Raw genomic sequence first — 27,693 nt, forward strand, 5'->3', positions numbered from 1 at the left:
AAAGAAAGCTAACAAAGACGAAATACCTTTGACCCTTTAAATAAAAATTAATGTATTATAATCTTGAAACCGCAAAACTGGGATTTTTCCTCAGACAATAATGTGACCATCAAAATCTATTATCTTTACATCCCTAGCTGACACAACTAGGTGAAGGTAATTTAGAGGCCTTGGTGGCTGAGAATCACGGCTGCTCTGTCGGAGCTGTCATGTAATCAGGCCTGTGTCCTGCAGCACATTGTCATGGAAGAAAAATGACATTTAAAGGAACTGCTGGATTATACATGAGCAAGATGACACCACAGCACCATTTGATCTGATTAATTATTTGTAGTAAACCCAGTACAGAGCCAGTAAAGGTGCTCATTCCTTGGGCGGAGACAGGCACAGACAGGCAGAAGGCTGTCAGGGAGCAGAGGAGAGCTGTGTCTTTTCAACTGGCAATCTATTCAAACACATCCTCCCACTCCGAGTGGGTCTTCGAGCTGTTTTTTACACCTAACCTTCACCCATCATTGCCTGGCTTTATCAAACAATATCAGTGACACTGGTTGTGATCCAAAGCTTGTCTACATACACAGCAGCAGCTTTAGAGCTTAGGAGAAAACAAACAGGAGGATTGTCCCCTCTGAGCTCCGTCCTGAGCACCCTCGCTGCACGGGTCATATTATGTCAAAGCTCCCTCCAATAGGCCCTAATAATACGTTATCAAACAGGAGCTGGCACATAGTTCTGTTGCCCTTTACTGCACCATTAAGGCAGACAAATGAGAAGCAGCAAGGACACAGCACACCCACCCACAGTGTCTGCAATCATCAGGTCTAATTAGGCTTCTTTAAGAGACACAGGTTATCATTGTGTCAATACAAGATAAGGGTGGAAACAGATAGAGACAGAGGTATGGAAGATAATTCCCTGTGTCGGAGCAGGAGCAATGCAAGATTACACTCTTAATGATGAGAATGATTACAGATGACTCTGTAATTACAAAGTTACCAGTAATTTCTTGCAGAGTTACACAAAATAAATAAAAGACGAGAAAATCAAAACACAGCTGAACTACAAATTTCCACTGTCCAACCCAACAAGCCAAAAACGAACATAAAATGAAAATTGATTCAGAAGCTGCCTTATGAAATAAATGCAACTGAAAAAAATCCACTCGCTCATTGAGTTAACTTAAAGCAGAAACCTGGATAAATAGTGTTGCTTTACTAATCATATCAGTCTTTGTGTGGCTGAAGCTCTCCAGTTATTGGTTCTAAAGGCTGACTGTTGTCACGTGTTTGGAGCTGCACCTCACTACAGCTGTGACGTCCTCCCAGTGCTTTTCCATCTGCCTGAGGACAAACTGGGCTCTGCAGTTTGACAAAGTTCATGTCCCGACTCACAACAAAGGCTCCTATGTCACCTTAACATGAGGCAACAAGCTCATATCATAGCTTCTTTTTGTAAGAAGTGTGATCATGTTAACAGCCAACTCATCTGCCCTGGCTAACCAAAGATAGCTCAGGTGTGACCTCTCAACAGGAGAGAATGAAAAAAGCTTTGTCTGGTTTTTTTTTTGGTTTTTTTAACACTCCAAAATACAGCCGAAAACACAAAATAAGATGGAGCATACATCTACAATACTAACTTTCCGTTCCTACTTGGTTTTTACTGAAGTTTCTTTGACAGCCCACTCAAGTATGTCACTCTTGCCCCGACTTGGATCATGAGAGTGTCCCACTGTCCCTACATGCCACTGAATGATGAGCAGCAGCACCCACATGAGAGCGGAGGGTCACGCAGTGAGACATTTCTACTGAGGACCAGTTCCAAATCAGAGCAGAGGTGGAAAACACACAGGCCTGTGGTGTACACTGTGCAAACTCAGGCTGTCTGCTGCCGGCTTGATAACAGCACAGCAGAGTTCAGTTTAAACAGTGTTAAACTGCTGCCATGAGAGCTTCTCTAAGCCAAGAACAATTACATTTACAGGTGCACTGTGTAGTTTGGAAGAAATACTCAGAAAGGTAACTTTAACCATGTTTAATAAGGTAATAATAATAATAATAATAATAATAATAATAATAATAATAATAATAATAATAGAAATAATAATAATAATGAGGTAAGGTAAACTTCCATAAGTGAACTAGAATGACACCTCCGCCAAGGTGAATGAACAAAAATGTTGGAAAATGCCCTATCTCGCAATGTTAAAGAAACTGAGAAAACATTGGTGAATCTGTACCTTTATCCGGCCTACCCTTATCGGCACCCAAAGTTAAAGGGGTCTATTCTGGGCCGAGACCAATCCTCCATCCAAGTTCTGTGTAAATCGGTTCAGTGGTTTTTGTGTAATTCTGCCCACAAACCAACAAACCAGTCAACTGACCAAAAGACAGACACAGGTAAAAACATAACCTCCTTGGCGAAGTTAACAAACAAGCCATCCTCAGAGGGGAATAAGGTCCCCAGAACAGTTTGATGCTATAAAAGGTGGCTACTCCGAAGATTCCTGCAAAGTATAAACAGTAAAATGAGTAAACGAGTACAGTTAAACAGCATGAAATCGTGTTGTCATTTGTCATTGTCGTTTGTTTATTCAGTTTATTGAATCATGAAAATCACTCAATGAGGATTTTTCTCCCCCAAAACTACATATTGCACCTTTAAACTCTAAACGACAGTGCTTGTTTAACTCGGCGTTTAATGTTATTCTGGCAAAGTATTACATCCTGTTGTCATGGATGCACCAATCAAGACTCCGGAGATGACTGGCTGAGCCTTAAATGCTGGAACACCTTATGCATAACCAATCACGGCTTGATCAAACACTTTTATAACATATCCTTGAGGACTGAAGCCGTATTTCAAGTCGAGGAAGTCCTACTTGATTTTAAAGTGCCCAACCTTTCAAACAAAAGGAACACACACAATGACACATTCCACTTTATGTATAGACTGCGCTTTGTGAGCGTCTGTTTGTGTTGAACTGGATCTTTCTCCATGCATATAAAATCTGATACACTGTACTTTGGCTGACAAAACATCTTCACTCTTCACGACAGCAAGAGGCTAGTTGCATTTGAACCTCTCACATCCTCTTGACAGATGCCAGGGGTCTTTCCCTTAGGCTTTACACAATGAACCCTGGTCATGTCTACAGCTAAGAATAGAGAAGAAAAAAACACGTCTGTCACTCAAAACCAAGGCAATGACTTATCAAGTCTTCAATCTCTGCACATGACAAAGAGAAGACAGTTGCACAATAAGAATGTATTATGAACAATGAATACCTGGAAAATAATCTAATCATTAACAACGACTGCAGCAGGGTGTTGCACTTGACAGTGGACAGCTACAGGTAAAATAACCCATGCATTCCACATGTTCCACCTTGCACATGCTGATAGCTCACTGGCTGCCAAACCAGTTTCTGTTGCGTAATAATGTTGAATGAGGTATGTTCAAGATGCCTTTCTGACTGCTGCGAACATTTGGATCCCAGCAGAGAGGCCGGGTGCCTCGAAAGAAAGTGCATCTGCCTCGAACTTGTTGCCTCTTCTGCTCTCAGCTTTCACCATCAGGCAAACAGCCTGCCCCGAGCCCTGCACATACCACAGGAAACGTGATACAACGCAGGCATATTTGAGATCAATGCAGAAAAAAAACATGAGCAGAACTGGAGATCTGTTTGTGAACAGTGTTTGTGAGGGTTTCCTTGTTCACTGGGGAAACGAGAGTATCGTGAACAAGTGTGAGGACTTCAGCAAGATTCTGGGGTTGTGCCAGAATCATGCTGGCACAATCCCAAACCGAATGATTCACATGTAAACACACACGAACACACGCACAAAAAACAAGTACTAAGTGGGGCTGCAACTAACGATCATTTTCATTGTAGATGAATGCGTTGATTATTTTCTGGATGAATCGCTTAGTCGGTGAAAAATGTAGATGTTTGTTGAAGGAACGAAACCAGAATATATTCACATCTGGAATCAGATCATTTTGACCTTTTTGTTCTTAAAAAATTACTTTCACTCACATGCAAACACACAGACACACACCTCAGTGCCGCTGGGGTGAGCTCTTGAGCATGTACAGTATGACCAACATAACATGTTTGCACGCTGATTTTCAACCTCTGACTCCCACGTTCCTGATTTTGGACTGTTTACCACATTTCAGTTTATTACTCAAGAGTGCCATGCTGATCAGCATGTAAATGTGCTGACTCAATACTGTGCCTATTCAGTTGTTGTCACACGACAGGCACCAGAGAGATGTTCGATCTCCTAAAGAGGAGAAGCACAGAGGTGGATTAACTTTGCCAAAAAAAAAAAAAAAAAAAAAATCCAGGGTGCTCTGTTTATCATTCCCACCGACCAGTGGCCTAAATACTTAATACCAAAGCAAACATGTCTGGACCATTGACTAATCTACAGTGTGTGTGTGTGTGTGTGTGTGTGTGTGTGTGTGTGTGTGTGTGTGTGTGTGTGATTAAATGACACAGTTGTCACCTCAAGGAGAAGTCAGTTCAGGCTCTGCAGGACTTTCCTTTGTCTTGTGTTTATACCTGAAGCTGGATTCAGTGCTCAAAACTGTAATTAAGTAGATGGGACACTAAATCCTGTCAGTGACATCAGAGTGGAATTATAGTAAGCAACCATCAGGACTTTTACATGTTCATACCTTTGGAATATTATAAACACATTACAGAGATGAGCTGCAGCTATAAGTCACTTAATCAATTAGTCGACTATTTTGATAATCAACTGATCAGTTCAGTCATTTTTCAAGCAAAAGTGTCACACATTTGCTGCTTTTCTTTGTCATTTATAGCAATAAATGAAGAGTGTTTGGGTGTTGGACTGTTGGTTGGACAAAAGAAGCAATGTGAAGACGTCACTTTGGGCTCTGAGAAATTGTGATGAACATTCTTCACAATTCTTTGACACTTTCAAGACTAAACGATTAAACGATTATCGCTTGACCAGGGTTCGGTCACTGAAAACTCACTTCAGGTCTTTTAAAGTAAACACTATTCATCATTTGAGTGATTACTCTAACGTTCCCCCAATTACCCTTTGACCTGCATTCTCTCAGTCTATTTACACTGCTAAGAGGTGCACTCCTCTCTCGCCCCTGGTGTGACTGCTGTTGTGTCATGCGTAAAGGTGCGCTTCTGCCACTGGGACGGGCCTACCTGGTTGGGGTCGGAGGCCTTGAAGACGTGACAGGACATCTCGGACTCGGGGTTGTCGGGCTGACCCCGCAGGAGATAGGCAAAATAGCTGAGGTCATTGCTGTTGTGGATGAAGCGAGAGATGAGCTGCGCCTTGTGCTCGAAGATAAAGACTGAGGAGTTGTTGCTGCTGGAGGGGACGCATCGGACGAATGGGGGGATGAGGACCAGCTGAACTTCTCTCGGCTGCACCACGGGGCCGCAGTCGCCTTTCTCGCTCTTCCTGCGGATCTCGGCCACCAGCCACGGCAACATTGGCAGGGTGGTCCGCCTGTCCAGCGAGGACCAGCCGATGTAAGTCAGGGCGAACGTCCTGTCTGCCTTCGGCGGACTGCTCTCCCTCTCGTCCCGGCTCTCCATGTCGACCCAGGCAGCAGACTTTCGGCCGAAGCTCTTTGGCAGCGATGAAAGATTACTTTAAAAAATGATGCCGATGTAGCATTCCCTGCGACCAAGGCCAGGCGTAGTTGTGCTTAGTTTACAACAGTTTCCACATCCATGCTGAAAGTTGAAGCGATTAGCTGCATGCACAACATGTGCTCTCCCTGTCGATCAGCTGCAACACTCCATATCATCCAAATGTGTCAGAAATCTCTCCGATGGACAGGATTTCTACTAAGATCACTTATATGGTCATGTATCTGTGGCTCTGTTCCTCCACTGTTTGCATGGGCAGGGAGTCAAACGCGGAACAGTCCTGCACTGTACTGTCCCAGCCAGGCTTGCCTGCCTGCTTGCTTGCTTGCTAAAACGTGGCTTTTGGATGGCTCCTGTGTAAACACAAAGTCGCCCTTAGAAATCTGGTTTCTTTGACGCGCTGCACGTCGCTCCTGAGCGCACAGCCGGGGCGGCGCGTTAACACAGTCCCAGCCCTAAGATCCTGTTACGCATGAGCTTCGCTGGTGCGGTCGCATGTTTCTTTCTAAGCGGTGTATAAAAAAATCATACATCGCTTGTTTATCGCCTCTTAGTGCAGTCTCTCCACTGTGATCCTTTCTTCCCACAGCGCCTTGGAGGCGGAGCGGCTGTGCGCGTCGACGACCCGCCCTACCATCCCATGTGCTGGAGCAGTGGGCAGGGCAGAGCCACAAACGTGACAGGACGGAGCTCCACCTTTCTCCACAGTACATAACTGGAAAGCCTCTTCCATAGTAGAGTAGGAAATGTTTACAGGCCCCACGGCACCGGTCCTCTGGGCCCATTACTCTTTTGGTTGTTATCCCAGCAGCTTACCCAGCTGCCTTCACCGGGTGCGAGAAAATATGTTGGAAGGACCATGCAGTACTTCATTATAATGCAGTTTACAACTGTTTACAGGCAGGCTGTGCTGATTCATAATCCTAGAGAGATGTAATCACATCTGATGTGCTTTCTGCTCTAGAGGAGTTCCCGTCTATCCAATGCCATAATTCCAAGCACTCCGCCTGTCCTAAAAATAGGAGCTGTGCCATATTTAACCTCATCACTGAGGCAGTATCCACCAGGGCTCTGCCATCCACCAAACCCCTCACTACTGGCGAGGACTATGTGTGGGCAAATCTTAATGTAGATGACTTTTATATTGCAGGGCAGGCCACCAAATAGACACACACTAGGCCCCTGATCCCTGTTCTGTGAAATTATATGGTTATATTTTTCTTTCTTTGGAAATGAATGAGAATGATTAAGTCTATGGTTAACACATGCAATCATAGCCAATCTGCACAACTGAAGCAACCCTCTAGACTCCCCAGCAGAATAACTTCACATCAGGAGCCACAATTACATTATAATACTGCCAGAAAGCAGGTGTGAACTATTTCTCTGTGAACACATAGAGTAGTTAGATGGAAAACAGGGCCACCACAGGATTCATTTGCTTTAGTATAATTGCTTGTAATTTGATTTGCTCTGAGCTGTGAAGATGTGATCAAATAACCACGCAGTGAGAGTTAACATTAAATAATGATTTATTGCATCGCTGTTAAATGGCATCCAAGTGAGGACAAACCGAAGTAGAACAGAAAGTCAACATAATTTAGAAATAAACAGACAGCATGAGGTCTATGAAAAGCTTTTCAAACTAAAAACTGTACTGTAAATACAGGGCATGTTGGCCTCTGACTAAATCTATACAGCAGACAGGATGTTCTATATTGGGGTAATCACAATCTCTAACCCTGAACAGATAAGACAGAGCAAGATAAGTTACAGCACAAGTGGAAAACCAAAGGCAAACTGAAGTTTAGTGCAAACTGAGTCATTTCAACCATTTAAATGTTTGGCATACTGTAACAAATGAGGCACAATTATGTTTGGCTGATTAAATCTAATGCAGTCTAACACAACAATACATCCTAAATACTTCATGATGGCTATAAAAGGTTGGTTTTTTGGCAGTTTGTGGTGCTATTGAATTGTATTGCATGATACTGTTAGGTTTTTCTATGATTTTTTGTCCACCACACTTATGTCGGAGGGTGAGGGTGAGCGAGGGTAGGCTTAATTTCAGAAACACCTCTCTGTATAATGTAATACAGTGCAACAGCACCACAAACTAAGTCCTCCAACTAGCCAGAAAGTTGAAGCAACACCTCAGTTTGAACAGTGTTGACATCAGAACCTTCATGAAAGGTTTTAGGATTTACTGCAGGGGCCAGATGTATAAACTATGTGTACGCACAAAAAACATCTTTTCCCCCACAAACTGCTATTTACGCATACTTCAGACCAGCATACACAGGTTAAATGATGAGGTGAGAGACATAACCTTAGAGTAACATTGTTTGTTTAGCTTGTCATTTTGCAGTCTATAAAGCCTTTATTAAAATGTAAATTGAATAACACTAATTATTTATGAGCAATGATTAAAAAAAAACAACTTTTTATTACAGTGGAGCAATCACTTCCCTGTGAAAGATCTTTTCATTTGATCCTGAACTGCAAAACACTTTGTAAAGTCTCTTTCAATATGAGCTATATAGATTATTCATAATCATCTTCTGACATTAAATAGTGATTACTGAGATGTCACCGTGATGATGGTTTACAGGTATACGTGCGGCTGCTATAAATAGCCACAGACGAGCGAAAAGGTCAAGCCTTATGACAGCTGTTAGACTGCATTAGTTTTAACTCAGTGTACCTAATAAAACTGGCAATGGAGTGTACAATACATGTACTTAACTTCATGATACCTTTACTATGCTTGCCGGGAGTAAGTACAATGTTCAAAGTGATGACAAGCGTTTTCAACTTTTTTAACAACAGGAGATCCTAAAAGTAAATCATTTAGGAGTTTATGAGTCCGTGGCAAAAATAGGAGTGCAAAGCAAAGCCCAAAAATTTACATTTGCAGTCATTTGTATCCACATTTTCAGACAGCCAGCAGACAAACAGCTGTGTGAAGCTGTTCTTCCGTTGGTTACATGTAAACAGGGGTGTCACTGCGACAAACACTTTGGCGTCCTTGCAACCATCATACAGTCTCCATAACAGCTGCCATCTCCTTGAACTGCTTGTGAAAGTTCTGTAGGACACAAAAAATAAAAATAAAAAAAACAATCAATCTCAGAATCAGAACCAATAATAAATTTCACCAACAACACTACATTCACATCAACATATGCTGACCTGGAACTGTGGAACGGTCATCTCAAAAGACTTCTGACAAATCTGTCCAGAGGGCTCTACGACCTTCAGCAACAGAGTCACATATGGTGAGTTGAGAGATCGGCAGATGTCGGAGCTCACTGCCATGCCGAGCTTCCACTGCATGTCCACTAACTAGAAAGATACAGCAAAACACCAAATAAACGACAAAGTCTGTGCTCAGGTAATTAAAGAAATATTTGATAATGAGTGAGATTGCTTGAATGCTGACATTTGGACATACCTGGCTGATGCTGAGCGTGGCCTGGAGTTCCTGCTGAGCGTGGACTGAAGCACCCTGTTCACTCCACAACCTGTGCAACACCTGAAGGGAAGCTTTGGGCCACTTGTTGCTGCCTTCTTCTAGCCTTGACACAAGGTCATCTGCAGAGAGGCTGCTCTTCCCAGCTGACCTGGTGATAAAGATGTCAACTATCAAACCTTACAGTACAGCAATGTGCTTTATTTTTATGTATAATTACTATTTGCCAGGTCCATAATCCAGGATAAAAGCTGTGCAAGCTCCATTACACTTAGAGTAATAGGCTCTTACAATTAGAGCCTATGCTTGGCATCAACTTGCAGATACATTAAACTGGCCAAACATTTCAACATGTAGGATTGATAAGGAATAAACATGGCCTAAAAAGGAGAAGACACATTCAAAAAAATAAGATGAAAGGTACCTGAAAGTTAACAAGAGAAATCTGATAACGTTCTGTAGAGTGTCATTGTCAAGTCTGACTCCAGCTCTCTGAACACTCTGTCCAGACAAGAAAAACAAAACAAGTCACAAAAAAGAGGAACTTGTGAAGATGGGTTACTTTAAGTTAGAAAAATATTCTAAGGAAATATTGACTCACATCAGAAATTTCAGCTGAATCTACTCCTCTAGTCCGCCCTTGAAGATAAGTCAGAATGTGCTGACACTGTGGAGATTATACGATTAGTTATCAGAACTACAGAATAAACTCTATGGCAACAACACCACATCCTGTGTAACTTGTGCATAGAGTGGCTGCTAATAGCCATACAATGAACACCATTATGTTGTATTTAACATCCAGTTGTGAAACCCACAGAGAGGTTTGCTTCACAGTAACTTCTTGCTGTGTCAAATCTTAAAAGATGTGTGAAGACGTGTGTTAGAGTTGTCATTTAAGAAATTCATTCTGTGCACGTGGTAAGCACACAACAATATACAACATTGTCACCAATAACAACGTAATGCCGGGCTTTTCTTTGATATCACTCGCCTAAATATTAATCAAGTACTATGCTGAACACTTCATGATAATAATAACAATAATAAATGGGTTTTTTTTGTAAATGTTCTTGGTTGCTGCTCTATAGCGTCTGCCTGAGGGTAGTTTTATTAATTCTTTATAAAAGGGGTGAAGCACATCAGACACAGCTAGTTACAAAAAACTACCTTTTTGTAGCTTGTTTTCAGCCTGCATGGGGATACACACACCTACACAGAAGAAAATACTCACTGCATCAGCCAACAGATCTGGAGAAAGCCTGCAGATGTTGTCCACAACTTTGTTGACACCTGAAGCACAGAAGTGAAGTGATTTATTTATAACTGGTTATCCCATACTGTTCTGATGTTATAATCACAGTACTGGTTTCTCAATGCCCACATGTGACTGTGTCACGTGAATATGACCGCAGTAATTATGAAACCTCCTTGCTCTCATTTCAAGATAAAAAACACTATCAAGTATGAGTATACATATTCCAGTGAAACATTATCAGTCTTCTTTGATCTGAAGAAATGTCAGTAGAGATCAATTGTTTCTTTTTCTCTGAACTTTATTCAGTAAACAGACAAAGTATAACACATCCTCAGAACAGGAATGAACAGAAGATGCCAGAGGATATTAATAAACATGGCCAACATATGAAATGGGATATAATAAAAAAACAATGAGTAAGAAAACGTTAGCCCATAAATAAAATTATAAATAAAATTATAAAATGAAAAGGAAAAAATGACAAAAGAAATGTTGAGGGTACAGTATACATTTAGTTAGTTTGCAATGTCGGAGGAAAAACTTGCAGATATTGTGGAGTTTCTTTTTCCAAATATATTAAAGCAGGGTTTAACCCTGATAAATGTTCTCCTATGAATATGTAATTTAGCCAAAATGATAATAAATCTGAACATAGTAGTGTTTGTACTAAAAGTCTAAGTGGGAGGACTACTGCATATGTGAAAAAGTATTTTAAATCCTGTTGTGGCTCCAGAGGTACCCTGGGTACTCCCCAAGACTTGTAAACACTTTAATGTGAAAAATTGTTGGAGTTACCCTTTAATTACTTTTATCATACATACATAAATCAAGCCAGCAGTTACATCGAGCCAAACACTTTCTTTTATGATGTCACTTTTACATGATATGAATATGATTTTCTTTATATAAAAAGTTACTTGGTTAACGTTTAGGTTAAAGCTCGACTGCTTTGCGCTTAGTTTATCATACAGTATGTTTATGAAGTAAGCTCCAGATCAGTTTCCAGTGAAGGTTTCGGGGAGACACCACTATGTGTAAGTGTTACTAAACTGGAGCAAGGTGTGGGAGAGATAGCTGGGAGCGGTTAGGACGAGGTCGGGTCAGGTTAAACATCTCAGAGGACGTCTGGCTGGAGTTAGGGGTGTAGTTTGATTCAGATACATCCCCAGTAAGTTAAGACAGTCTTCGGCACACCTCCTGTTAGCTACCGGGCTATGATAACAGGGGTGATATAGCTAGCTACAGCACTATGGTGGAAAGCCCAGCCAAAACTAACATTAGTTACATTCTAGCTAACGTTGCTGGACCACTGTACCGCCACATAAAGCGAGCTGAAACCCACCATGACAATCTTCCGCTGCTGGCATCTTCTCTCTGGCAGTCAGGCTGCAGGTTAACAGCCGTAGCAGTGTTGTAGCTAGTAGTAGTTGTAGATTTGTTTTAAGAGCTTTAAGATCCCTTTAGCGACCAATTATTGTATTACTTGTGGTATTCTTAAAAAAAACACAGACAACCACCTAGTGTCAAATTAAGCTATTTTATGGGCTGATAACTCCTTAGTGTAGCCTTCTTCTTCTTCTTCTGCTTTTTCTTCGTCTTCTTCTTCTCCTTAATTGTGTTTATTGGCGGTTCGTAACCATCGTAGACGCATACCGCCACCCACCGTTCATTAATGTATTATTTAGAGTAATTGATACTACCGCAGCCTTAAACACTCTAAAAGCTCATTTTAAAAAGAGAATTTGCAATTAAATATAACAGCAACGTTTTTGAAAATGCTTAGACCCCAATCTACGTTTTGCTCCGTATTGATTCATGCATTGTTTTCTTCTTCAAGTTTTTAAGGGGTGAAAGCCCCCTAAGCTAATAAAGACCAACAGCGCCCCCGCTCGTCTGGCGAGTATATTTGGGCTAGTCCACGCTTTGTATGACCCGTTTCTGATTTGGGGGAAGTTTTTTAAATATTATTACTCCTGCAAAATGACTTCCAAAACAAAAAAGACTAGAAACACGACCACTACTGACATACCAAACTAAATGAACAACTGCAACCTCTGGGAATCCCTGAAACACGCCCAGGGTCCGTGGAATGGTCCACTGCTGGGCTGATGGTGGACACATTACATTTAAAAATCCTTAATTTTGCAGACAAAGTACCACGACACGATAATTTAGGTGAAAGAATATTTTGATCAATCGAGAAATATACGTAAAGTGTCTGTCAATATGTCTCAAAGTACTGGGTGTGGTGTGTTTATGGTTTATGAGGAAGCAAGCACCCCTACGCATTACCTTCATTTTAAGGTGCACTTTCCAGACGCGGAAGCGACTTCCAGCTGTCAAGTAGATTTTGGTAAATCAGTTTCAGCTCTCGGTTGAAAGGAAAATAGCGATTGATCTCACGTCAAAATGGACTGTCCACGCTGGCTGCCTCTGGAGTCAAATCCTGAAGTATGTGTTATCAATCCTTTTTAAACTGTGTGGTTTATCGAAGTCATTCATTCGCAAGCATGTGAGAGATAGCTAACTTGTAGCTAGCAGAGAGAACAAAAGCTGAAGCCGGTGTAACTGCTTTGCTAAACCCAACAGCAGTTTGAATAATGTGTTTATTTGTGTCTTGTCATTTCAGGTCATGAATAAGGTAAGTACTGTCTTCTGGTTCATTTTAACACCACATGGGCCTGTGTTATCAGCGGCTAAGTGACTTGCAGAGGTGCAGGGCCTATCCAGCGGCGAAGCTACATCCAATGTAACGGTGTCATTAAAGACGACACAAGCACCACTGGCTGATGAACACAAACAGGCCCGTAAAGACCTCAACACAAGCATTACTGCAGCAGCATGCTGTGACTGTATGCCTAAGTTTAAGTTGTCTCGCGTTAATTCTCGAGATTCAAACATAAAACAAATTAGATGTTAGTCACAGATTAATTGCCAGACTAATTACTGCCCAATTTTAGGAATGTCAAGAGGCTGGATGTTTTTAGACAATCTCAGTCTGTAAATGCAAGGGCAGTTCATCTGATGGATATCACCCTAGAGGACACGCACAAGTTCACAGGAATTATGTCATCTGACATCAATTATGAGGAAACGTTGAGGTAGAGTTGGATTGGTACATTTCCAATTCTTTCATTTAAATACATTGCAACCGTTGAGTCAATACAGAGCAGGTCAGGTGAACGTGGAAAATGTTAAACTTATCCAGGAGACAGCTTCGACAACAACAACAACTTTGAGTTTAGCTTGTTTGCCAGATGATGCTAGGTTTGCTTAATATCTTTGAAAGCATGCACATTTACTCTCAGCTTTTGTGTAGTTTGTCAATTGTTTGGGAATGAGGCAAACCTGGCAGTTTGGAGATGTGTATGGACTGGATCCAGAGCTTCTCAACATGGTCCCAAGACCAGTGGCGGCAGTGCTGCTACTTTTCCCAGTGACAGAAAAGGTACTTTTATTGGTTTTGCAATACATTTGATGTAAAATGTATTAATGGCATGTTCATGAACCATAATGGAGGTCTCCACATTATGTTTTAACTGATGAATTCTGTACTGACTCATGTCCGCGCCAGGAGAAACAATGTTCAACAAAAATTAATCCTCTCCTACTTATGCCCAGTATGAGACATTCAAGCAGGAGGAAGAAGAGAAACTCAAGGGTCAGCCACAGGAGGTCTCTCCTGACGTCTACTTCGTCAAGCAAACTATTGGAAACGCCTGTGGGACAATAGGATTAATTCATGCAGTGGCAAACAACAAGGCACACCTGGAATTTGGTGAGTACTCATTCCGTTCATTTCATATGCAGTGGTAGAGATGTGAGAGGTTCCCATGTTTATAACAGAGTGACAACTTAAGAAGGTTGTGATTGCCGTGTTGAAATTCTGTGAATTAACATTGCAACACTATGTTATTAGTAACATTTTTTAGAAAAAAGTTGTGTTGATATAACGGCAGAACAGTTTAAGGTGTTTATTGTGCATTTCTTTCTATGACTTCATTTTCCGACTACCTAACAACAGAATACAGTATAGTATATAATCTTCTATTACAATATCAGTGTATCACCCAGCTCTAAATCCAAATGCTTTTGTCCTGTCCCTTCCTAGATAAACTTAACCAAGCTTGCAGACATTTTTCGATAGGGTTTACTGTTTGATGTCCTTTTCTCTCCTCAGAGTCTGATTCTGCTCTGAAGAAGTTTATTGAACAAACCTCTAAAATGACCCCAGAGGAAAGGGCCACCTTCCTGGAAAAAGATGAGGTAAGAAACGATGAAAAGAAAATCTTTGCTCAAATATGTGTTGATTAAGTGGTCAGAGTTGGCCACATGAGTGAAGGACTACAATAGCTATTTGAGTTTGGCAGGTTTTCACAAAGGAATTAAGGCTTTGTGCTCATAGGACACCTACCTATTATTGTAATCAGTGGGGGAACAGATGAAAAAATGTTTTGGCCCAAGACCTTTATCAGTGTCACAACACCCTTACCAATATTTTATTGGCTACTTTACTTGTGTAGTAATGATACGATTGAGAAGAATCCTCTGTTTCCTTTGAACAAGCATTTACAATTTTATGTGACAGCTCTGTAGCTGTCCTTGTCAGGTAATAATGTTATAATAATGTGTCATATGTTGAATGAAAAATCTCAAATGTGTAAGAGAGTGTTAAAATTGCCGTGAAGTAAAATAAAAATAATGGCTTCTTTTCCTCCTTTCTGTTTCAGAGTATACGTGTCACACATGAATCCAGTGCACAGGAGGGACAGACTGAGGTTGGTATTGAGTCTTAGATAATCTGTGTTGTCTGAGTATAACACCACTAGTTTTGTGTTGAACTTTGTAATTGAAAATAATTTGTTTAACTCAACAGAATTTACTCTGTGTGTCTTGTCTGTTACAGGCTCCGAGTTTAGATGAGAAAGTGAATCTGCATTTTATAGCTTTTGTGAATGTCGGAGGACAGTTATATGAACTGGGTGAGTTAATTCCTGCTGACGTATGCTGATGTTTAGAATATATTTAGTACTATTTGTGACATTGCTGAGGGTAAAACTTTGATTTCACATCTAGCTGTGATTTGAAGCAAACTGTCTTTATTTGTTTTCCCTAGATGGCCGCAAGCCTTTCCCCATCGTCCACGGAAAAACTTCAGCAGACACTTTCTTCGAGGTAATACATCACAGTATAAAACAAAAATAAAAATATCTTCTCAAGCAGAGTTATAATTTATCATTTCCTTGATGTGTTCGATTGCCCTGCAGGATGCTGTAAACGTTTGTAAGATCTTCATGGCTCGCGACCCTCAGGAGCTTCGTTTCACCCTCATCGCCCTCTCCAAAGATTCATACTGATGAAAATCCCCCGTGACCCCAGGAGACAAAGGAAATATGACTGCCAAACATTCGCAAGTGCTGATTTCATTGGAAAAATAATCATTATCTGCAAGTGATGTGGGGAATATAATAAAATGTCAGGGATATCATACTAAAGTAATGCTCCATTGTTGTCAAACATCACTTGCTACAAGTTGGATGAAATTCTAAGGGAATTAAAGTGCTGCTGTGCAACTAAAAGTGTTTCTTGTCAAGATCAAAATCTTCCACATGTTCCCCACAGCTGAAGCATCCGTCACTCCACTGCACTAAAGTTTGTTTACATGGCAAGTTTAGCTTTCAATCAAGAAAGAAATTTCACATTTTCCACGTCACTGAGGGAACTCAACTGCTTTTTTACTCTGGGTTCAATGAAACATACTGTATGTAGTGATTTGTTTTTGATCATATGTCTAACATTGTGATCAAAACGAGCTGAAGAAACATTTCTTTGCAAGGCTTTAATTTGAGTATTAGCTTTGAAAAAACAGAGGCCTAATGCTGTTGTGTAATGTAACGAAAAGCTTCTCAAAAAAATAAACCTGTCTCCTGTAAGTGAGGCCAAATGAAAAGTGCAGACTGTACATCTGTGTGGAAGGTGCCTACATTTTTGTAAGAAGAGTCAAATTCTGTCAAATAAAAGGCAAATTTATTAAACATTCTCTTTTGATTGTTCTGATACACAAACATCTTAGTTGAACATTTCAGAGACTTAGACTTTGACAGGTTTATTGTTAGACGTATACAACTTTATCAGGCCGACTGAAGAGAGTTTTAAAAATTATTTTGGCACACTGATGTAGAATGTCAGTAATACTTAGTAAATATTTAAAAAAAATTAGAGAGTAAGAGCATCTCTTTGCAATTATTCTGCACATTTATACTTGTTTGCCTTTTACATGTGTTGTGCGTCTCAGAATCAACACAGAGGTAAACAGAAATATGGTTCTCGTGGTGAAATGTCTCTAATTAATCCTATAGATGATGTAGCTCAGACAGGAGCTGCAACATTCACCCAAACTTTTTGTCTGCAGTCGGATTGGTTGCTAATGAAACCCCAAGAGGGAGAGGAGATGCTAGAGGGGTAACTGACTGATCGTCCTCCTGTTTCTTCACCACCACCACCGTGGTAAACCTTTTTCATGGCAATCTCAATGCTCAAATCCAAATTACAGTGGCTGCAAATGATGTCACACTTTAGGTTGTTCTTTTCTGTATAAAACCATGTTAACCAGGTGGCCTGAAACAGCAGAGTGAGCCTATGGTAGACCCATAGATTATGAGTTTGATTCTCAGTTTCAGACCTCATGAAATTTGACACAAAAGGACTTTTACTAACTGATTAGGTTTTCCTAACTGTGTAAATTCAAAGCCAACGTGTCCATGTGTGCTGCACTTGAGATAGACTTTTTAAGAGGCTCCTTCAAATAGAAAATATGCTCCATTACAAGAAAAGGTGTGTGTTCAAGATTTTATTCCATTATTATCAGCAAATTATCATTTAAGTGTTAAAAGTATTCATTGTGCAGGATGGCTCCTTATATTACATCTGTGGATACAGTAGCTGTCATTAACCCATTAACACATGAACAACATTTTAACATGGCTGCTAAAGGATGAGCTTATTTTAAAGGAACAGTGAATCCAAAAATTTAAATTCAGTCCTTATCTACTCATTGCTGGATCAAAAGCCAGGTCAAGTTTGGCAGTCCACAAAATGTTCCTAGAGTTTCACAGGAAAACAGTGTTGCAGCATTCTCCGAAACAACTGATGTAGATGGGGACTTGTTTAAAAAAGTAAAAAACAACCAAAAAAAACAACATAAAATGGCTCTTTACAGCTCATCTGGCTTAATCAAAGTCTGGAAGCCCTGAGAGCCCAACCTGATTTATTTTTACCCTTTTTTGAGCCAAAGTCTTCACTGTAGTCGCTAAGCTAAAAGCATTAGCAGTGTGTACTGCACATCTAGCGTGTAGATAAGGTCTTAAAACAAGTTTCAGATCTTGGGGCTTTCATGGACTTACTGGAACAGCTGTATGGAGCCATTTTATGTTGTCATTTTTGCTTCTTCCCCCCCCCCACACACACACACACACACACATTTTAAAACAAGTCCCCATCTACTTCAGTTGTTAAGGAGAATGCGGCAACACTGTTTTGCTGTCAAGCTCCAGAAATGTTTCATGGACAACGAAACTAGGCCCAATTTTCCATCAGCATGGCGGTGAGTAGATAAAGAATAGGTTGATGAAGGTCCTCAGTCATCCAGGTCATGGTAGTTCTAAGTGGAGGGGAGTTGCAGGCTTTTAAAGTCTGTGTGGGAGTGTCCTTACAGAGTCGTTAAGGACACGCGTGAGCTCTGAGTTCCAACCCACAAGTGGCCCTAACCACTCTGAAACTAATATTACACTTACTATAAGTGTCAAATAAATGTAAGTTGTCTTTCTGAGCCTGCAGTGCGCCCTGATCACCTCTGCGTGGCGCTGCAGGAATGAGCTTGGTTTTAACAGCGGGCTTGAATTCCTTCAAGGGACTCCAAACTTTCTGACATTAAAGTTTGCTGCTCGGTGGTCTACAGACCTCAAAGTAATTTCAAAGTTTTCGTCCTGAGGAATTGTAATGTGAGCACATGTTGTTCCTGGTTCTGAGTAGAAATACACCACAGTGCACATTACTGCAGGCGCAGCAGTGGAAACTCCAACATAACCTTCCAGGGAGGTGGAAAAACAGTGAACTCCAGCTTTCATGTTCACCTGGAAGCCGCTCGGGGGACCCGTGGGTGGTCCTCGGACCCCACTTTGGAAACCCTCCTGCCACAGCCTCCAGCTCACGCCGCTTAAAGTCGACGAAAAGAGGATCTCTCAGTCTGTCAGAGCCCCGACCAGGGTCGACTTTGAAGCTCGCTGCGTAGGTGGAGTAAAGACCGAGCGGTGCGTGAAGATAGCAGAAAGAAACGAACCCCACAGGTGTGTCGGATGAAAGAACAGGTAAGCAGCAGGAGCAGCAAGTGATGCAAAGACATTGCGATACTGTTACACCTTGCATTCATTCACTGATGAGCTGGTGCAAATGAACAATAGGACGCATTTTTCATGAATGAGGAGTGTGATTACAAGTTCTTCTAGACTGCATGACCAGTTTTTCTTTTTCTTTTTCTTTTGTGAGTGCGTTCATTGTGTCTGTTTGTTTGCACTGGCCCACACACACTTATGTCATTGGACGTTTTAAATGCGGGCCATTAGGAACCGATTTGGCCCCGCCGGTGCAGCTCGGATAATAAGTTCGTGTGATGGAGTGGCGTGAGCAGTCCGCTGTCAGCTGTGACGAAGCCTACTCGGAGGCGCAGAGGTGGATAGAGGTGAGTAAAAAAACAACAACAAAAAAAACATTTAAAAACTTCTCTCAACGCTCTTCTTTTCAGTTACTGCGAGGACTTCACTAATGGAAATGATAGACAAGGTGGCAAAAGGTGGATTTAAGTTGGTAACTGCTTGTGATCACCTGAAAAAAGTGGTGTTTTCATGTGTCTGGCATGAGCCTATAAAGGTGTAAGATGATTTTTATGATAGGTTGTTTAAGGTTTCAGCTAACAGTAACCTGGACCAGCTGATGCATGGAGCCATGTGTAACCCCTGACCTCACGTTTAAGGTAGAATCTGTCTATTAAAGTGCTCCAAGCTTCAGCCACAGCCTCTGTCTTCTATAGATATGACCCCATTCATTATTATTGTTTGCTGGGTGCCTCCTTCGTCAGATCTTGCCCAGACCTGCTCATCTGTTTTTGATGTTACCCAGGGGTTGCGAGGATACAGTTGAAAGTATGTAGTGTAAAAATCAGCAGAGTAATTCAGAAAAGCTTCAGAACTATGGCTGATCCAAGCTCTTGTACTCCACACATATTGTAAGCAGAGATCGACTCGGGTTAGTACATGTAATGGGATTGTGGTTTCCACCCAGTTTATTACACATGATGTGAAATAGAATAGTCGTAGCCATACACAGAATATTGAAATTGCTGTTTCAGTTGACAGTAGTCAATGCAAAACTAAAAACGCAGTAATTTAATTAATGTGGCTGACAATTTGTGGAAAAAACAGATTTCAGATTCCTTTGCCTAGGAAAAGAATCCAAAAATAACTACCAAGAGCCCCTTTTTATTTCCAAAATGTTAAATTATCTAAAGTTTCCATCCAACCTCCAGCCAGACTCTCATTCTTTCTTTTTCTCATTACAAGCGGCTAAAATCATGTTTCCTCGTCCTGCAAATTCTCTTCCCAGCAGGGCGGCATGGAGCTGCTGCACGGTTGTAACTAAACCAATATTGTTCTAATTTCATGAGGGGTGAATCTGAATGCTTGTGATGTGACATCAGTGTCTCTCACACTTGCACACTGGCCCATTGTAGTGGCTCAAGCTCGTGGGGTGCAGTGGGGGCATGATTTCAGGCAGGGGCAAGAGGATTAGGGAGGGTGAGCAGGAACCTGAACAAGCTGAATAGGTGAAGGTATAGTCCAGGAAGTGTTATTTCAACTGGGTAGGTGTGAGAGGTTTGGCATGGGGGAAAACAACAGCAATCAGAGACCAAGTTTTGGCACGGGGCGAACAGTTTCCCTTCAAAGAGAAAGTTTTTGTGGCGATTGGATTGTGCTACTGAATGATTAACAAGCTGCTTGGCTTCACAGGACTTTAAACAGAGGCATGTGTGCATGGCAAGGTTGGTGGTATTGTTAAAAACTAGACTAAATGGTCTGGAGCCTGTCACACGGACACATTCCTGCATTAGCTGCCATGGCTGTGAACATAGCCCCCTCAGAGCTGGCCAGCTGTCAGCACAGGGTGCTGCGTCCTACAACTAGAGGGCCTGCTAGAATAATAGAGGTCCTTGTTAATTCAATAGAGAGGCTGTAAGTGTGACTGTTGTGACAATCAAGAGCAAGCGGCAAGTGTTTGTGCAACTTACAGGTCAGGAGATGGTGCATATGGCCGCCCATCTGAAACACAAACAGTCTGTTATGAATCAGTTGCAGTTAGTTATCTAATAAATGCTCATTAAGTCTGTTTCAGAGCCTTTTCTGGTTTCACCGATGATGATTAAGCAAACATGGGTTGTTATATTAACAAATAACAGGCAGACAGTGTCAGACACATGGTGCCAGTTTTTTCTGTCTCCTCTTTTGTTTAAGTTGTGATGAACAAGAATTTGTTTTCTCAAAGAGCCTCCACTTAGGAAGGTGTAACCCAGAATACTTAGAATGCCTCTTAAAACAGGTTCTCTCTCCAGCCATTGGTCGGCTGCGAGGTCATATAACAAAACAGAAGGCCAGGTTTCAGCTCAGGTTTTGATTTGACTCGCCTGTTTTTGTGTGCGGCTGCTTGTATTGTGTTCCTCACACACTCTGGAATCAAAGGTAACTTTATCCTGTGGATTATTTGAAGTTTTGTTACTTATCCGGTTGCTGCTGTCATGTAACATTGACCTAACTCCAAGCCTCCTTTAAGATTTGGTGTACTTTGTTGGGGAAACAATGCAACACAATGCCACATTTTTGGTGATTGATGTTGTACATGCTTGGATTTAGGGCTGCAGTCAACAATCATTTTCATCATCAATTAATCTCCTGATTATTTTCTCAAAATAGATTGATTGTTAGTTTTGTTCACTCAGTCCAGACCTCAAAGATATTCCTTTTACAATGACATAGAACAGAGGAAGACAGCATGATTGAGAGGCTGGAACCAGATAAAGTTTGGCATTTTTGCTTGAAACGATTCATCGGTTATCAAAATAGTTTCCCAATGATTTTCTGTTGATCAAATAATTGATTAATTGCCTGTTTCTCCTCTTTCTGATTGTAAATTACTCACATATGGCATATTTTTAAAGATTGCAAACAAAAAGATACTTCCCTCTAGTCAGATAGTCGTGTGTTTGTTACACAGGACCATCTGGAAAGTGCTAAAACATCTTTGCCACCAAGAAAAGCCTTCAATGCCATTCTTTGCTCTTCTTTCAATTAAATATATTCTCCAGCTCTGATATACAGTAACTGATGCTTCAGCAGCACAACGCTAACCTGTACACTGTCCATGGTCCTCAGGATAATGGACAGAACACTGTTTGAACCGTTTTTCTGTTCACAGGAAGCACATGTTGCTGGCAAATTTGAAAAATATTTCATTTTCATACACTGTCAGTCCTGTGATCAACTCAGATCATATCTGGATATCTTAAAACCTTAAGATAAAAACAAATGTCTTCATAATCATACACCAGAAGTTAGAAAACAGGGTTTGAGTGAACAAATCCCTATTAATAAATTTGACCAAAGTCGATCAAAATTGAGTTTTTTTTGTTGTTTTATTACCTCTGCCAAGGAGGTTATGTTTTCACCCGTGATCAGATGTCCACAAAACTTGGATGGAGGATGAGTCTCAGCCGAGAATAGACTTCCAGATAGAATAGATCCGGATAAAGGGATGGATCCAGGATTTTTTTCTCACTTTCTCTGCATTGCGTGAATAATGAATGGATCTTGATGAAAAACATCAGGTGTTTTTAAATGGCTGATATATATGAGTGAGCACAAAATGAGACTGTTGGGTCTTGGAGGAGTATGTGCTCTACTGAGTGCCATTCTAGTTGTTTGTTTGTTTTTTCTCCATGTTATTCAGTAACCTATGGCAGTCCTACAGCCAACACTAGTGAATTGCCTTCTGTGACTTATGTCACTGTGTTGTTTTTCATGCCAGGAGTTGTGTGACTGGACTGATCATTACTTAACTGTAGCGCCATTCTGCGATACTGACTGTTTTGATTGACTGTTGAGCAATTAGAAACTGGGACGTGGGCATTCAGATGTACTCATGTGAAGCGGGACCTCACACAAGAAGCCATTCACTTGCATTCACAAGTCCATGTAGTTCTATTATTCTGATATGTTGATGGCGTCGAGACTAATGACTTCCACAGTGGTGTATTTTTCTTGAGTCTGATCCCTGAAATATTTGGATAATGTCCCAGCTGCCCTGTGATGACCCATACCGCTGTCCTCTGCAGAAGGAACAAAGAATTTTCGGAACAATTAGTGGTGGGGGGCTGCATCCACACAAACTTTGAATACTGATTTGCCTCAGTGCTCTGCATGAATAAACAATAGCTATGGTCACGGACACAGAGACTCCTGGATTCCTCTGATTATTTGGGTTCAACCACACTATTCTTGGTTCACTGCAATACTAATAATTAATTTCACACACGTATTAAAACACTTTAATGAACTCTGAGGACCACACTTCTGTCTTTAATGTGGGAGGAAAGTCGTCATGAGACCCTGTTCTTCCACACGTTCGGCAGCACATTCTTGAGGGGAGCGAGGGTGGGTTTGCAGGAAGGCAAGCTGTTTTTGAAATCTCTGCCCCTGCCTTAAATCTCCCTGTTAAATCAGAGTAGCAGTATGTTGTTGCAGATTAGACTTATTATCCCACATAGCAGGTTCAACAGGAGAGAGAGTGAGAGAGTGAGGGCACAGCAGGCTGCAGCTAAGGGGAGTTAATACCTCTAATGATGACGATAGAGAGGAGAAAACTATTCTGTTACAGCCAGCTTAGTGCCAGGTTCAGTGCCAGGGCGGGTCTCACCCTCCACACATCGTCTAGGAGATAATATCTTAAAAAATCCCATTCATTCCGTTAGGCTGATGTAACTTTGATAAGACAATGTGTAATCTTAGGGGATGAAAACATCAAAGATACAAACATCTTAAGTAAAGACCAGGGAATTCAAACTATTGTGCTGTTTCCAGCCAACCCAATCGCCAGAATAAGTGTTGGCAATGTACGTTTCTGCAAACCACAGACATGTTGAAACTTGTTTATGTTGCAATTTTACCTTTCTTTCAGTTCAATTTTCAATTCTATTTTGTGACAACACTGCGCTTATGGTCTGCTTAGGTACAAAAACAGTTGGTTAGGGTTAGGAAAAGATCATGTGGCTTAGCTGGTTCTGTTGCCACAAACACGGCTGGAAATTGTCCCAACATCTTGTCAAAAATATCTAGTTTATTGCTACAAATACAGCGGAAAAATGTCCTGATGCCTTCTTTAAAAACACTGAGTGGTACATGTTTAAAAATGTTGAAACGCTGTCTCGAAGAGTGGTCTCTTGCTTAGCAGACGCCTTGCCTAGCTGTCACGCTGTTACCTGGGTCTGTCAACACAAACACGACTGGAACTTCTCCTAACATCTTGTCAAAAATATATGGCTTTGTTACGGCTTAAAATTTTTGCGACATCTCCTTAAAAATATCCAGTGATATCCCACTTATAAATGTGGAAATGCCATCTGGAACAGTGGTCTCTCGCTAAGCAGCAGTCTGCATACGGTCTTGCATACAGGTGTACTGCTTCTTCCCAGCAGCCTTCCATTTCTAAGAAATAAATTGTGGTGTATGTGATTAGTACTGAGACTTGTGTACTCAATGATACTGATTCAAGCATTTTACGCTGTATCGGAGGTAATTTCTGATACAGTTACCACTGATACTATTGATACTAACTCTACATTTTATTCAGGCAACTGAGCTGTTCCACTTGGCCCATAGCTACCATTAAGGGCACTGAGGTCATGTCCTCTGTATCTTTTCTGGGTCTATTTGAAATTTTTGATGCCACTGCTTTTGAATACAGGATGCACTTTCAAAGCATGCGTGACTGGCCTTAACAATAAGGTATTGGTAATATAGAGAAGGACACAAAATAATCCTTTTAGCAGTCCTCTTCTATTAGCACGATTGGTCAATGCCATGAATGATAGACCTGGCTGTAGCCTTCCATAGACTGTATTGCACCTGACCTACACACCCAAAACAAGTAACTATGAGTTACACCACAGGAACAGAAGCAGTTCCCACTTGTATTGTTTGTTTGTACATGAATCCCAGCTGCTTCCCCCACATACACACTGTAGAACAGTAGGGGTCAGGATTTCATATGCCAGCTGCATCGCCTGGCTGATTACACGCTGTACTGTGATGTTTGTTTGCTGTGTGTCGTGTCAGCAGCTTCCTGTGTGTGTCTGTGTTCTTGTTTTGTGTTGTCACTGTCTGGTTATGATTGTATTTTTGTCAATGAAGGAGGAGTAGGCCAAATCCCTGTATGTTTAGTAAACAAAACAAGTATTTCCCAACAGAAGCTCGATCGCTTTGTGCAAACACAGAAAGACTGCAGCCAAGTGCTGTGTGAAAACTTTAATCTTATGTATTACAACATGGTCTAATTCTCTTGGAATGATGGGTATTTGAGGCTTTGGCCACCTTGGGTTACCGAGGGTGTGGTCTGAGGTGTAAGACAGCTTTGTTTGAAAGTAATAATGGCATCCTACAGTCAGTTTAATTGCTCCAGTTTCTCCTGCCCTTCTCGAAATGACGGCCTGTACTTAGCTGTGACAGTAATTGTCAGTCCCTTTCTCCTCTAAAGGAAAAGGGACAAAAGCCTTGAGTCGCCGCACTTTTGACCGGTTTCGTTGCTGAGACCCATTTGACTTGTTTGCCTTATTGTGCGCGAGTGTGTTACTTTGGTTGATGCAGCTGTTTTACCAAACTGTATATGTACAGTATATGTGTGCTCATCTGTCTTATTGGTAATGTAAAATGTAAATGTCGCTGCAGACTTAAAACCATACACATTACTACATTGTGGTTATTAGGGAAGCATGATATGGAGAAGTTCCTAACCTGTAGTTTATGCACACCAGAGGGTAAGAAAGGCTCAGACATTAATATTACATATTCTTCTTCTTCTCCTATGTGTTTATTGGTGAATCATAAACCAACTTTCAGAGTGCAAACAGCCACCTTCTGTATTGGAGTGTATAAATGCTGCTCTTGTCAAGTCAATTAAATTAATATTATCAGCTCTGTGTATCGGCTAGAATTTCACAGATACCAATAAATAAAGGTGATGGAGGTTAGTGGAGCTAAATGTTTTATGTTTCATGACCTACACTCAGTTGCCGGTTTATTAGATACACCTGGCCAAAACTAATGCAGTTTAATTCAACAGTTCTTAAATAGTGTAGGTTGCAGTGCTGTTGCGCTCTACTGCATCATACAGAGATGTATTACTGTTATTTAGCCAACCCTCATTGATTTAAATGGGGCAGGAAAAAAATAATAGAAATACTTGTCATCATATTGCAACACAATTCACAATTGCAGCCTCCAAAATGATCAATGGCATGATTATCAACTCATAAAATACAATAGTTCACATCCTCCCACAGCAACTACTATCAAGATAATTCTGCAAGGAATATGATTACAACGTGGTGGCCATTGTAGTCATAAACTCAGTCAATAAGGTTAGGTTTTCAGCCGAGTTTGTTTGTTTGGCTGTTAAAGGTTCATTTAGCACGATATCTCAACAACTGCTTTCAGTGAAATATGTTAAAAATTTAGGGAAGAAGGAGTGAGTAATTTTCAGAATGGGTCGACATTGCAAGACATTTTTAAACATGGTGCTATTTACTTTTGAAGTGCTGCACTAACTAGAGCTCAAGAATTGTATTCATCCATGTATAGTTGTCCATAATCATGTATTTTGATGCAGATTAAACATTTTCTATAAGAACAAATGAAGAGGATTGTGCAGAACTGGTAGACGTCTACACTCTAAGGTGTTTTCTAACATTTGTGTTACATTTGGCAGCTCAGGCACTGACTGGTCAAGTCATTGACGGGGGAACAGGAAGCTCTGTTAAGGAGTGGCCATCAGCATGAACTTGATAACTCATAACAAAGTTGCAGTTTTACATGAAAAGACAAAAAGTATAGTACAGTATAACTGCCTGTAAGAGGAAATGCAGATTTCTACATGAAAGGCTCCACTTAAGGATTTTGTTTGGTTGTGTGTGTGTGTGTGTGTGTGTGTGTGTGTGTGTGTGTGTGTGTGTGTGTGTGTGTGTGTGTACTGTACATGTGCAAGTGTGAAAGGCTGCACGTCATGCATGCAGCGGGTTGATGTTTGCCTGCATAATGACTCGGTGTTCCTGCAGTGGTGGTTTGAGATCATGTGAAAGGCATGAGGCTATAACACAGTGCTGTGTTCCCCTCAGCGCTCCAGATGCTGCCATCGCCCTGTGGCTTGGGCAGCCTGGCTCCAGCACAGTTTTAACACAGCTCTCCCGTTAACAGAGATTCTAGCATTAAAGTGAGAAGAGCGGAGCCACTCGAGAGCTCCGGAGGGATACCTGAGGAACTGTTCTCAACTCTGTCCCAGAGACACTGTAGGAACTCAGGAGGAAATACCTCTGACTTCCTCTGCTACTGTTCTCAACATCCTACCTTTCTTCTCCAGCCTCCCCGCCCAACCACAAACACACACACACACATGCACAAAAACCCACGCCTCCTCTTCTCACCCAACCCCTCTCGCTCACTGTTTTTGTATCCCTTTTTTCCAGGCGGCAACTAAGAAAAAATTTGGGAGCAACGACTTCCGATCGGCGTTGGAGAATGGCGTTCTGCTGTGTGAGTAAGTACTCAGCTATTCCCAGGCACCTCTCTTAAGCCACTCATTCATATGGAAGCCGTCTGCTCTCCTCCAGGTCTGCACTCCCACGTAAGTGTTACTGATATTTCCCAGGCAGACCCCCTGCCGGGTCACTGTTTGTTTGTCAGCCGCATGAAGTGAGCCAGTGTTTGGAGGCAGCACAATAAAGGCTGTATTATGTAGTTATTTCCAGAGCTTTTGTTTGAGAATATGAATTGTGATCTATTTCAAGAGGAGTTGTGTTGTCTGTTTGACAGATGTTACAGATCTGCGGATGGGCAGAGTGCCATCCTTGCTCTAATGAAAGCTGTGAGAAGCCGTGTAGTGACTGGAAAGCCTCCAGCTCAAACCACATCGGGAGAGCCAGGGCACCCTGCTTTC

The 27,693-nt window shown here is 41.4% G+C and overlaps 4 protein-coding genes across 12 annotated transcripts in view; 2 read left to right on the forward strand and 2 right to left on the reverse strand.

Annotated features, from left to right (window-relative positions):
• Positions 1-6,184, reverse strand: part of tbc1d4 (TBC1 domain family, member 4) — a 34,519-nt gene extending 28,335 nt beyond the window's left edge. For all 3 annotated transcript variants that reach the window (XM_073473684.1, XM_073473685.1, XM_073473682.1), the window contains exon 1: positions 5,198-6,184. In XM_073473684.1, coding sequence (XP_073329785.1) covers positions 5,198-5,596 — 399 coding nt within the window. In that variant the 5' untranslated portion in view covers positions 5,597-6,184. The remainder of the gene's footprint in view (positions 1-5,197) is intronic.
• A 983-nt stretch (positions 6,185-7,167) lies between these two features.
• Positions 7,168-12,010, reverse strand: commd6 (COMM domain containing 6). Its single transcript, XM_073473707.1, has 7 exons — positions 11,729-12,010; positions 10,363-10,421; positions 9,730-9,795; positions 9,553-9,629; positions 9,111-9,279; positions 8,849-9,001; positions 7,168-8,744 (listed from the first exon to the last, which is right to left on the reverse strand). The coding sequence occupies exons 1-7, from the start codon at positions 11,751-11,753 to the stop codon at positions 8,694-8,696; spliced, it is 600 nt and encodes a 199-aa protein (XP_073329808.1). The 5' UTR covers positions 11,754-12,010; the 3' UTR covers positions 7,168-8,693.
• Positions 12,011-12,719: 709 nt separating this feature from the next.
• On the forward strand, positions 12,720-16,421 carry uchl3 (ubiquitin carboxyl-terminal esterase L3 (ubiquitin thiolesterase)). The gene is made up of 9 exons (XM_073473493.1): positions 12,720-12,837; positions 13,016-13,027; positions 13,706-13,834; positions 14,008-14,164; positions 14,567-14,652; positions 15,117-15,164; positions 15,293-15,368; positions 15,503-15,561; positions 15,654-16,421. Exons 1-9 carry the CDS (start codon positions 12,796-12,798, stop codon positions 15,741-15,743), a joined length of 699 nt encoding a protein of 232 aa, XP_073329594.1. The 5' UTR covers positions 12,720-12,795; the 3' UTR covers positions 15,744-16,421.
• Positions 16,422-18,609: 2,188 nt separating this feature from the next.
• The window catches only part of lmo7a (LIM domain 7a), a 53,820-nt gene continuing 44,736 nt past the window's right edge, over positions 18,610-27,693 (forward strand). For 4 of the 7 annotated variants that reach the window (XM_073474368.1, XM_073474373.1, XM_073474370.1 and 1 more), the window contains exons 1-3: positions 18,612-18,752; positions 19,008-19,123; positions 27,224-27,294. In XM_073474368.1, coding sequence (XP_073330469.1) covers positions 19,055-19,123; positions 27,224-27,294 — 140 coding nt within the window. In that variant the 5' untranslated portion in view covers positions 18,612-18,752; positions 19,008-19,054. Of the gene's footprint in view, positions 18,753-19,007; positions 19,124-27,223; positions 27,295-27,693 lie in introns of all 7 variants that reach the window. The other 3 variants (XM_073474374.1, XM_073474371.1, XM_073474372.1) reach the window with 2 other exon arrangements.

Source organism: Pagrus major, chromosome 9, assembly GCF_040436345.1.
Source record: "Pagrus major chromosome 9, Pma_NU_1.0".
NCBI lineage: Eukaryota > Metazoa > Chordata > Actinopteri > Spariformes > Sparidae > Pagrus > Pagrus major.